This window comes from Amphiprion ocellaris, chromosome 4, assembly GCF_022539595.1.
Source record: "Amphiprion ocellaris isolate individual 3 ecotype Okinawa chromosome 4, ASM2253959v1, whole genome shotgun sequence".
NCBI classification, from domain to species: Eukaryota; Metazoa; Chordata; class Actinopteri; family Pomacentridae; genus Amphiprion; species Amphiprion ocellaris.
This window is the reverse complement of record NC_072769.1, coordinates 23,891,969-23,904,100: the sequence shown is the minus strand read 5'-3', so window position 1 is coordinate 23,904,100 and position 12,132 is coordinate 23,891,969. Positions and strand designations below refer to the sequence as shown.

General features: G+C 39.2%; 1 protein-coding gene across 1 annotated transcript; it reads left to right on the top strand.

Annotated features, from left to right (window-relative positions):
- The first annotated feature begins 117 nt into the window (after window positions 1-117).
- Window positions 118-11,471, top strand: si:ch211-69b7.6 (neuroblast differentiation-associated protein AHNAK). Its single transcript, XM_023276101.3, has 6 exons — window positions 118-134; window positions 474-613; window positions 3,188-3,222; window positions 3,373-3,493; window positions 4,178-4,347; window positions 4,503-11,471. The coding sequence occupies exons 3-6, from the start codon at window positions 3,220-3,222 to the stop codon at window positions 10,659-10,661; spliced, it is 6,453 nt and encodes a 2,150-aa protein (XP_023131869.2). The 5' UTR covers window positions 118-134; window positions 474-613; window positions 3,188-3,219; the 3' UTR covers window positions 10,662-11,471.
- Window positions 11,472-12,132: the final 661 nt, after the last annotated feature.

Below are 12,132 nucleotides of genomic sequence, written 5' to 3'. Positions count from 1 at the left end.
TGTAATGCTTGTGTGAATGCCACACAGTTCTCTTTTCTTTCTGTTCAGATTCACACAGACGGCAGTGTTTGTCACTAACAAGTGCCTGGAATCAGAGTGACTCATGGTGAACGCCTGCCACTCCCTTGGCTCGGGTCAGCATTTTTCTCGTGTTAACACGTATATCATGTTGTCATGGAGGGTGTTTGGTTCATGTGGGTTTTTTTTTTCTTTCTGTCTAGATTCCTTAAAGTCATGTCAATGCTAGCTTAAGTGTGTGTGCATGTGTGTGTTTACTGTTTATATGTGCATGTAGATGTACAGATGTGCGATTGAAATTCTTCTAGTGTGTGTTTGTGTTTGTATGTATATGAGCCACGGGCAGGGCGTAGCCAAGGTGTGTTTGCGTGAGGGTGTGTGATGTGAATGAGCGTGTTTGTGCTGACAGTTAATGGAGGCAGGACATTAAGGTGGAACCTGTTTGTCTGCTTCAGGTCGAGTACTGGTCCACCTGACTGGCCCTCCTCTCCTCATTCCCAGCCTGCAGAGCAAACAGCATGGACTGATAACTCTGTGCTGGAACTTTACGACACAGCTTCAACAACACAGAAGCACCTGCCCGATGGATCCGGAGGTCAGTTTTATTTGTTATTTTAGTTTTTAAGTGGTGTGTTTGCTTTATCCTGCCTGGTTCTTGGTCCTAAAGGTGCAGGATCTGGGTGACGGCGGGCTGCATTTCAAGTTCAGCTACTAGAATGCAGGTAGTTTCTGTCAAGCCAGTGCGCAGTGAGATATACAGGTTTTTTGCAGAGCTCTTAGCATGTCTGTTTCAACTGGCATGCTTCTACAGATGCGTTTTATTTTACTTATGGGGCAAAGAAGTTATTTTTTAAAAGGTATTACTTTTCTCACCCACACAGTCCATTTTTATTTTTTCTGTTCTCCCAGCAGCATTATCTTGATCTAAAAGTTAGATCTAAAAATGTATCATGTTGTTTTTTTATTTTATAAAGGGTTCCTCACTGCCTCATACATTTCTGTGTGTCCTTTTATGATGCTAAGCTACAAATCCTCTACTCATGTCAAGTTTCCAGTTTGCTGCTGGTGTACAATCTTGTGTTGCTAATGAAACCGAACAATCTTGGAAGCAGTTCTGTTAACTTGTTCTGTTGTATATTTATCTCATATTTCCACTTTTGCAACTGAAGACGTGTTGACTTTTGCTTATCTGTAAGATGTTTAATGTAGAACTTTTTAAATAGTAAAGCAGCAGTGTCCTTTGTTGAAATGTCATCCGGCGCTGTGTAATATGAGATAAATTCCAAAAAGTCTGATGTGTTTGTGCTGATGATATTTTCATTCAGGAAACACCCAATACAAAACCATGAACATGACATATTCTAAACATTACAACTAAAATATTACAAGCACTTCTGAAGGTAATACAGTCTACTATACCACCGTAATTACCTTTTTGACAATGTCAACAAAAATACAAATGTAGAAGCTTCATAAAATTTGAATTCATGGAGAATTGTATTAGATTTCATTAAAAATCACACAGTGCATGTAATAAAGTGTACACTGGGTGTACATTTCCAATTATTATTGTACTTTGTTTTATTTTATTTTAATGTTTATTTGGCAGGGACGATACACACAACATTGTCACAGAAAAGGAAAAATGCGATGCATGTAAGACGTCTAGCTGCAGCTAATTTGCAGTCTTTGTCCCTGGTCAGGCGTTTAAAATACAATGAAATATACTAAATACAATTAAAAAATGCAATGACACAAATAATAATACAATAAATAAATAAACACAGTTGCAGTTGTCAATTACTGATAAAAGAAAACAGTTGCATTTAACATTGAAGATTAGTAATTTTATAATTTGGCTTTAAATAAACAATTTAATTTGTACTTTTAGCTTTGTCAGTGAAAACCACTTGGTATTGCTATAATGATGCGATATATCTTTAGATCTTGGAAATAGTTGTTTTCGCTCAGATCTTGTCCTATTTGAACATCTTTAACATCCGTGACAAATTCCAGTCTGCTTCTAGAGCTCTCTATAATACAGAATCTGCGCTGTTAAAGATTCATAGCAACATTCTCTTGCTCATTTCCTTCATGTTTAATTTAGTCAGGAAAATTTGAATTTTGTATTATGTTGAAGGGTCTTAACCTTATTGTTTAAACTTGTTAGACAAATGTGTAATACCAATCTGCTGCAGACATTTTAAACAAAATGCCTGTTAATTGTGTCCTGAATGACTGATCTCACTGATATTGTTTGCTACTTTATAATGGCCCAATGATGCTGCGTGAATGGCACATTGAATGAATGCACTTTTTGTGTTTTAAATCATGCACATGTAGTCACACCTTAGACAGGGATGCAGAATAAAGTCCCGTTTTTTTCATCCACTTCATCTTCATGCATCATTTCATATGAACTTATTAGAGAATACTTTGTGTTGGAGTTATGAGAGGTTTGTCTGTTCTGCCAGGATTTCTATATCAGACAGCAATGGGTGTGGTTACTGCTTACTAAAAGAAAACAACAAAAAAACAGAACGCTTGTTCATGGCACTCTCGATAAACCTGTTCCTGGTTTTCCTCAGTGATGGGCCAACAGCCCAAAGGCCATAACTGGAATACCTGAGAGATGTAGTGGATGTCTGCTGAGTTACCTGGTGTTCCTCCTTTAAGTAGATAAAACATTATAGTAATAAAATTAGCACCCTCATCTTTATGAGGTTTGCGTATGTTTTCTCTTGGAAAAAATAAATCTGCTATCAGCACAGGGCATATATTAATGCGATTGCCTACCAAAACAAATTCTTAACTTTTACTCTTTTTTACCATTTAATATGGGCATTGTTCATTCCTCCTTGTTTTAAAAATACTTTTTAACTGTGTTTATTTGAGATTATTGTTACAGATCATCACCTTTCTAGTTACAATTTGCAACTTATCCTGTGTGAAAACCTACTTAACCTTCCTTTCCTTTGCTAAATTTAACTGATTAAAGAGGTAAAGCAGTGGTATGATCAGAGCTCTTTGCTAAGTTCACTTGGTTCACCTGATGGAAGGCCTACTAATGTTCTGCCAGTTGTTTTATGAGTCACAAATGTACAGTTGTTATTTATCTTGTTGCCATAATCATGGAATCTGTTCACTGATCTTTTTTTTTCTCTTCTAGGCTTAGTCAAACTGGATTTTCAGTGAAGAGTCATGGTATGAAACATCAACCTGCTGTTTTGTTTTTTATTTATTAGATTCACCATATGGTGACATTTGCATTTTAGTTTTGGTTTTAAAGTTTGTCTGGTGGAGCAGTGCTTCTGTTGTAAACACTGAAAACACGTGAAAATCTTTTGCTTGCAGCCGTCGCACCGCAGAGGACGGAGCCTCTCTGAGGCACTGACCCTGGAGCAATTAGAGGAGGGAGGAGTGGTCATTTCCAGCATCAACAACAGTGTCTCATCCAACCGGGAGCTGAAGGAAGGTAGATATTGAAGCTTTTTTCTATATTGCTTTTTGTTTTATGTTTTAAAAGCAAGAGCTAAAATAGTTTTTCTCTACAAGAACACACCTTCAATTTGAAGAAGTCATTCTTCACTTGATTTTGGTCAAGGGCTGTGTAATTAACTACTTTGATTGTTTTTGTTGAAACTTGTCATTTTTGGCTGTAGTTTGTGTTTTTTGAAAGGCAATGTTGTTGTAGAGAATTTGAACAAGAATTTTGAGTATTCTAATCACTCAATGTAAATGTATATTTAACAGTTTGTGGCTGTGGTATAGCATTCAAAACGTGTCTAGGATGTTTGTATTGTTGATTAATTAGAGTTTCCTGTTGTGATTTTCGTACACAAAAGTCATGAACTGTCAAAACACAAGTTTCCTTTTGCTTGAAATGGTTTGCAGACATGTGCCACTTAAATCACTCTCCTGTGCCATGTCCTTGAGGTAAAAAAAAAGAATGTATGTCTGAGGTATCTAACATTCCATTACCCCAGGAACTATCTCCCAGTTCTGTCAGAGAGGTTTGGCATGACATTAGCTGAAGACAACAGGTGTCACTTCGGTTCAATGAAACTGCCAGAACTCTGGCATTGTTAGTGCCAGGTTTAGAGTTTTGAGTCCAGATCATGCTATTGTTTTATGCAAATACTTCATTTTTCTTTTTCAGGGGATGAAATTTTGGGAGCAACGATAAATTTTGATCAACTGTCCAAAGAGGAGGTGTTAAAAGTACTGAAGCTGATGGAGCCGTTTAATGACAAGATCCAAGTCCTCACTCGGAACAACCTGAGCAAGAGCCTCGGAAATCTGGACCAGTGTGCAAAGACTCCTGAGGCAGTAGGTGGAATATTGATACGGTCAAGTTTATTAATTAGTAAATTTATTACTTTTCATTACTTTATGCAGCAGTGGGTCACAACAAGCTGCTAAAGAACATCAACGTTAACATTACACCCGCATTCTATTCACCAAGTTGTGAATTACATTTCTAGATGCTGAACGATTCCTACAACAAACTCTACAATGCCAAAATCAGGAGGTTTATGAAGGGTGAGTTGCCTGATACTGAGGAAGGGTATGTGAACGGGGAAGTTACTGGCAAGCCAACAGTACCAGGCTCATCCAAGGTCAACCTAAAACATGACATGGGCTTGCCTCGCCTCGGAGTTGACTTTGGACTTCTGAAATCCAAGACTTTGAGCACTGACAATAATGCTAATTCACAGTTTGTCACTGGAGAATTAACAGATGGCAGCAACCTGAACCTTCCACCGTTTGGTCTTGGCTTGAATGGGACTTCTCTAAATGAAGCTCAGGAATCAAGACTAAAACTTGATGCTGAAAGTCCACAGCTTAACACTCCAGACCTCCATCTGTCTGGGAGATTACCAAAGGATCCAAATATTAATGCTACAGCTGGATTGCAACTGCCAAATACTGACAGTTCATCAGTTGACTTGGCCATGCCAAATCTTGAAAGACCTCAAACTGGACTGGAAGGCAACAGCACTTGCAAAGCTCCAGACATTGCTACAAACTTAAAAGGTGTTAGTATCCCTGAAATTGGGTTAAACTTTGATGGGGGAAATATCACTGGTCCATCCCTTAATACTGGCATTCCCCAAGTGAGTAATGAAGGAACAAACAAAGATTTCAAAATGCCAACATTCAAAATACCAGACCTGGGCCTTTCTGGACCTCAGTCTCAGTATTCCAAGAGGCTGAAAAACCCAGATTTAAATGTGGATGATCCCTACAGTTATGTTGAATCACCCAAGCTTAGGTTGTCTGGGAGATCACCTGACTTAGACCTAGAAATGCCAGATATTAATGTATCACAACATGGTGTAAATGAAACAGACATTGACATGCCTTTAGGTGATGTTAAAATGTCACTTAAGAAACCAAAGAGTGACCTAAAATCTCCAGATTTAGATGTGGATGCTCCATCTGGTGTATTCACTTCACCCAAATTTGGGTTCTCTGGCAAAAGTGAGGCAGGTGTTAAAACACCAGACCTAGGTCTCAAAACGCCAAAGATGAAAGGTGGAATTTCTACACCTGATATAAATCTACCCAAAGCTAGCCTAAAAGGACCAAATTTGACCAGTGACACTCCATCAGTTGGCATTGAAGGTCCATCTGGAAAATACAAGGCGCCTAAGTTTACAATGCCCAAATTTGATTTACCAGACATTGAAGTTCCAAGTGTCATTTCGGGCCCATCCGGAAAATTGAAGAAGCCAAACTTAAACTTCCCTAACTTGGGGCTTTCTGGTCCAAAGTTAGATGGTCCCAACTTGGACCTGAAATCACCTGACCTAGGTATCTCTGGTCCCAATCTCAGTGGTGGAATAAAGGCACCAGACATAAACATGCCCAAGACTGATCTCAAAACCCCAAAGCTGGACCTCAATACCTCAAATTTTGATTTAAACATGCCATCAGGCAAACTGAAAATGCCAGATCTTCATGCTCCAGACTGGGATGTTAATGCTCCCTCTGGCAAATTAAAAATGCCTAAGTTGAATCTTTCCGGTACATTACCAAAAGGGCCAAATATGGACCTAAATGCAGAGCTGAACTCACCAGATTTGAGTCTGAAAGCTCCAAAGATGAAAGGTGGAATTGATGCCCCTGACTTGGACTTAAGCATGGACATGAAATCTCCCAAGTTAGATGTCAACACTCCCAGTGTCAACATTGGCTCACCCAAAGCAAAATTTAAAATGCCCAAACTCAAGCTCCCCAAATTTGATTTTCCAAGCCTTAAAGGGCCTGAGATTGATGGAAACTTAGATGGTACAGACATCGATGTTAATGCACCCAGTGTCAATCTCAAAGGTCCTAAAACTGATCTGGAAATGCCAGACATTGAGATGAATGGGCTTTCTGGAAAATTGAAGAAGCCAAACTTAAACTTGCCTAACTTGGGGCTTTCTGGTCCAAAGTTAGATGGTCCCAACTTAGACCTGAAATCACCTGACCTAGATATCTCTGGTCCCAATCTCAGTGGTGAAATAAAGACACCAGACATAAACATGCCCAAGATTGACCTTAAAAGCCCCAAACTAGACCTCAATACCCCAAAGCTCAGCTTAGATACCCCATCAGGTAAACTGAAAATGCCTGATCTTCATGCTCCAGACTGGGATGTTAATGCTCCCTCTGGCAAATTAAAAATGCCTAAGTTCAATCTCTCAGGTACATTACCAAAAGGGCCAAATATGGACCTAAATGTAGATCTGAACTCACCAGATTTGAGTCTGAAAGCTCCAAAGATGAAAGGTGGAATTGATGCCCCTGACTTGGACTTACCAAATGTAGACCTTAAAGCTCCTAAGTTTAATGTGAATCCTCCCGATGTCAACATTGGCTCACCAAAAGCAAAGCTGAAATTTCCCAAAATGAAAATGCCTAAATTTAGCTTACCAAGCTTGAAAGGACCTGAAATTGGTGGCAACTTAGATGCCCCAGATATAGATATAAATGCACCCAATGTCAACCTCAAAGGTCCGAATGCTGATGTAGATGTAGACGTTTCCGCGCCATCCGCAAAACTGAAGAAGCCAAACTTAAACTGGCCTAACTTGGGACTTTCTGGTCCAAAGTTAGATGGTCCCAACTTAGACCTGAAATCACCTGACCTAGGTATCTCTGGTCCCAATCTCAGTGGTGGAATAAAGACACCAGACATTAACATGCCCAAGATTGACCTTAAAAGCCCCAAACTGGACCTCAATACCCCAAAGCTCAGTTTAGATACCCCATCAGGTAAACTGAAAATGCCTGATCTTCATGCTCCAGACTGGGATGTTAATGCTCCTTCTGGCAAATTAAAGATGCCTAAGTTCAATCTCTCAGATACATTACCAAAAGGGCCTAATATGGACCTAAATGCAGATCTGAACTCACCAGATTTGAGTCTGAAAGCTCCAAAGATGAAAGGTGGAATTGATGCCCCTGACTTGGACTTACCAAATGTAGACCTTAAAGCTCCTAAGTTTGATGTGAATCCTCCCGATGTCAACATTGGCTCTCCAAAAGCAAAGCTGAAATTTCCCAAAATGAAAATGCCTAAATTTAGCTTACCAAGCTTGAAAGGACCTGAAATTGGTGGCAACTTAGCTGGCCCAGATATAGATATAAATGCACCCAATGTCAATCTCAAAGGTCCTAATGCTGATCTAGATGTAGACGTTTCCGTGCCATCCGGAAAATTGAAAAAGCCAAACTTAAACTGGCCTAACTTGGGACTTTCTGGTCCAAAGTTAGATGGTCCCAACTTAGACCTGAAATCACCTGACCTAGATATCTCTGGTCCCAATCTGAGTGGTGGAATGAAGACACCAGACATTAACATGCCCAAGCTTGACCTCAAAGCCCCAAAACTGGACCTCAATACCCCAAAGCTCAACTTAGATACCCCATCAGGTAAACTGAAAATGCCTGATCTTCATGCTCCAGACTGGGATGTTAATACCCCTTCGGGCAAATTAAAAATGCCTAAGTTCAATCTCTCAGGTACATTACCAAAAGGGCCAAATATGGACCTAAATGCAGATCTGAACTCACCAGATTTGAGTCTGAAAGCTCCAAAGATGAAAGGTGGAATTGATGCCCCTGACTTGGACTTAAACATGGGCATGAAATCTCCCAAGTTAGATGTCAACACTCCCAATGTCAACATTGGCTCACCCAAAGCAAAATTTAAAATGCCCAAACTCAAGCTCCCCAAATTTGGTTTTCCAAGCCTTAAAGGGCCTGAGATTGATGGAAACTTAGATGGTACAGACATCGATGTTAATGCACCCAGTGTCAATCTCAAGGGTCCTAAAACTGATCTGGAAATGCCAGACATTGAGATGAATGGGCTTTCTGGAAAATTGAAGAAGCCAAACTTAAACTGGCCTAACTTGGGGCTTTCTGGTCCAAAGTTAGATGGTCCCAACTTAGACCTGAAATCACCTGACCTAGGTATCTCTGGTCCCAATCTCAGTGGTGGAATAAAGACACCAGACATAAACATGCCCAAGATTGACCTTAAAAGCCCCAAACTAGACCTCAGTGCCCCAAAGCTCAGTTTAGATACCCCATCAAGTAAACTGAAAATGCCTGATCTTCATGCTCCAGACTGGGATGTTAATGCTCCTTCTGGCAAATTAAAAATGCCTAAGTTCAATCTCTCAGGTACATTACCAAAAGGGCCAAATATGGACCTAAATGCAGATCTGAACTCACCAGATTTGAGTCTGAAAGCTCCAAAGATAAAGGGTGGAATTGATGCCCCTGACTTGGACTTACCAAATGTAGACCTTAAAGCTCCTAAGTTTGATGTGAATCCTCCCGATGTCAACACTGGCTCACCGAAAGCAAAGCTGAAAATGCCAAAACTGAAAATGCCTAAAGTGAACCTACCAAGCCTAAAAGGACCTGAAATTGATGGCTACTTAGATGGCCCAGATGTTGACATCAATGCACCAAGCCTTAACCTCAAAAACTCTAAAACCGGCTTTGAAATGCCAGATGTTGGATTTGGCAGCCCATCTGGGAAATTTAAAACACCACATCTAAAACTGCCTGATGTGGGATTTTCTCCTCCAAAGTTAGATGGCCCAAATATTGATCTCAGGTCACCAGATCTTAATGTCAACTTACCAAAAGCACCAAATCTGAAATTAAATTCAGACCTAAACACTCCAGAGTTAAATCTCAAAGTCCCAAAGAAGAAAGGTGGACTTGATTCGCCCAAGCTGGGCTTACCAAACGTAGACATCAAAGCTCCTACGTTAGATATGAACACTACAGATACCAGCATTGGTTTCCCTGATGTAAACTTCAAAAAGCCCAAAATCAAGATCCCAAAAGGCCCCAATGTTGACATAAATACGGACCTACAAGGGCCGGACCTGAATATTCCAAATTTAGATGTTAATGGTCCAAAAGGAAAATTAAAAATGCCAAGTTTAAATGCACCAGACCTTCGTCTCTCTGGACCTAAGGCAAGAACACCAGACATGGATCTTTCAGGACCTAAACTGAAAGGCCCTGGCATAAATATGCCAGATTTAGATTTACCTGATACCAGTTTCAAGGGTCCTAAGCTGGACCTCAATGCAAAACATCCTGACCTAGGAATAAATGGTAACATGGGACGACCTGACCTGAACTTTACTGGTCCTCAATTGAAAGGAGGCGTAAGAGGTCCAAACTTTGACATGAATGCTCCCTTGGGAAACATCCACGGTACTCAGACTGACCTTGAATTTGCAGACAGAAAATTTAAACTCCCATCTTTCAAGATGCCTCAGTTTGGAAGCCCAGATCTTAGTAGAGCAGGCTCTGATATTGACTTTGGTGCATCTCTGAGACCAACAAATCTGGATATTTCTCCTCCAAATGCAAAGTTAAATATGAAACCAGCAGAGTTAAAGGGAAATGTCACAGGTCCAAAGGTTAGTGCTCCACACGTGGACATCAACATGCCAAAAGGTGCAATGCGCAATCCCCAGCTGCATTTGAAGTACCCAGATCTTCACATTGATGATCCTTCACTGAATTTCAAAGGGCCTTCATATAGGAATCGCAGATCAGATATGACAGGTGTAAACATGAAAATGCCTGACCTGGACGTAGATGCAGATGTCAGACTTTGGCACACTGATGGAAGGTCACCTAGAACCAAAGGAAGGTCCAGCTATCCTGTGGTGAATGATGCTTTCGGCCACCATATTGATTTACATCGTTCAGATCTCAACATTGATGATTTCACAGGAAAAGATCATGTGCTAAGAGCCAGGGGTTCGAAACTGAACCTCCACGCACCGCACAACTATGGACAGGTGATTTCCCCATCAGGTGTAAGGATTGACATGAGGGACCCCAGAAACACCAGAAGAATCCCAGCCAATCTTATTAACCCCAATGCACGTTTACCACATTTTTCTCAAGAGTCCAGCATAAGAATACCTGACAGTTCAGACGGATATTATGTCACTGTTTTTCCTACGCAGACACAAAATCACAAAATGCCAAACCGTAAATATAACACACTAGGAGGTCTCGACTTTCATCCAAGAAACTTGGACCTTGAAGTTCCAGATGAAAATGACCTAAAAGGATCAACATTCTTTTTCTCCAACCTCGTATAGCTTTCAAAGCACTTGTGTAACCATTTTAGTGGGCTTTTTTTTAAATTGCATTTCTTTTTTGCATTTATTTATTGCAACTCGAACTGTTGCATTATGTTGCATGATTTATGATTCTTATGAAATGTTGCTGTCTGTCTCATTTTGTTTCTTGTACATATTACCTCTCCTGTAACTTCGCGATGATGCAAATTGTCATTAGAATTTGACATTCTTGTACTGGTTTTATGAAGTATAATATTCAACCTTTTTAACATTGTGTAACAATGAATATTCATACTATGCAGTTCTTGTTTAAAAAGAAGGTATTTTTGTATTCACATTGAACTAAAACAACCTGATTTTGTTATATCACCCTGGAGCTCTAAATGTTCTGGCTTTACTACTGATGTTTAAACTCAAGGAGGAAATCTGCAGATTTAAGGATTTTATTACTATTTTTTTATTTTTTATTGGTTGATATTACAAGATTATTATCAGTTGAATGGTAAAATATCCAAAGATGTTGATAGTTTTCATATCTGTTGTTCTTTTGAATATACTTTGCATTTTAGATTCTTTGAGATGTGTATACTTGAATTTATCAATGTGTTGTAACCATTTTTTGCTTCCAGCATGTAATGAATTGATACCATAATTTTTCAGGCTAAGCAGTATATCAGACTATATCAACTCATTTAGGCCATTTTAAAGGTGGCCATAAAACAGTTAAATTCATTTACAATGGAAAACACCTTTGTCATATCGTTCTTGTTATGAGTGACATCAAAACTATCTGTATTTATTAAAACATTAGTATGGGACCAGCGAAAATGTTGGAGCTGTTTCGTCAAACTTAGATTGAGAAACTTAATAATTTAGAGTATTTGTCAAAAAACAAAACAGAAACAACAAACAAATGAATAAGCAAAGAAATGTAATAAGACTTTCTCCATCATATGAAGGTGTAGCCAGTTCTGATGATAATTTTACAATTTACAGAAAAGTGGAATACATCTTCACCTTTAAAACTTAGAATATTAACATTAATATTCCAAGTTTTATTTTATGTAATTTCATTTACAGTTAAGCCTCAAGACATTCATACCCATGACAAATTTTTGGGTTCTTCTCACTGGAAAGGCATAAGCAAGTGACAAAAGACAGTATGATATAAGTTAAGAGGTTCATAGTAAACTTTATTTGTAGGTTGTTGTTGTTTTTCATTCCAAAAAAATGCCATATCTGGACTTATTCATACCCTTCCACAGTAATCAAAGGCAAAGAATTTATTTCCCTCTACATCAATCAGTTTTTCTAATTGCTAACAATATTTCTTCATGTCTCCACTGACATTTCGCTCCAGCCTCCTTTGTAACAATCTCTAGCTCTTTCAGACTGAAGGCTTCCTTACCATCACATCCTCCCCAGATTCTCAAATTTACTGTTTACCTTGACAAAACTGTCTGACTCACAAGCTGAAAAACTGGACCAA

Coding starts and splice junctions, on each gene's coding strand:
- si:ch211-69b7.6 (XM_023276101.3), top strand. Junction 3,494..4,177: donor CAACCGGGAGCTGAAGGAAG/GTAGATATTGAA, acceptor TTTCTTTTTCAG/GGGATGAAATTTTGGGAGCA. Junction 4,348..4,502: donor GTGCAAAGACTCCTGAGGCA/GTAGGTGGAATA, acceptor TTACATTTCTAG/ATGCTGAACGATTCCTACAA.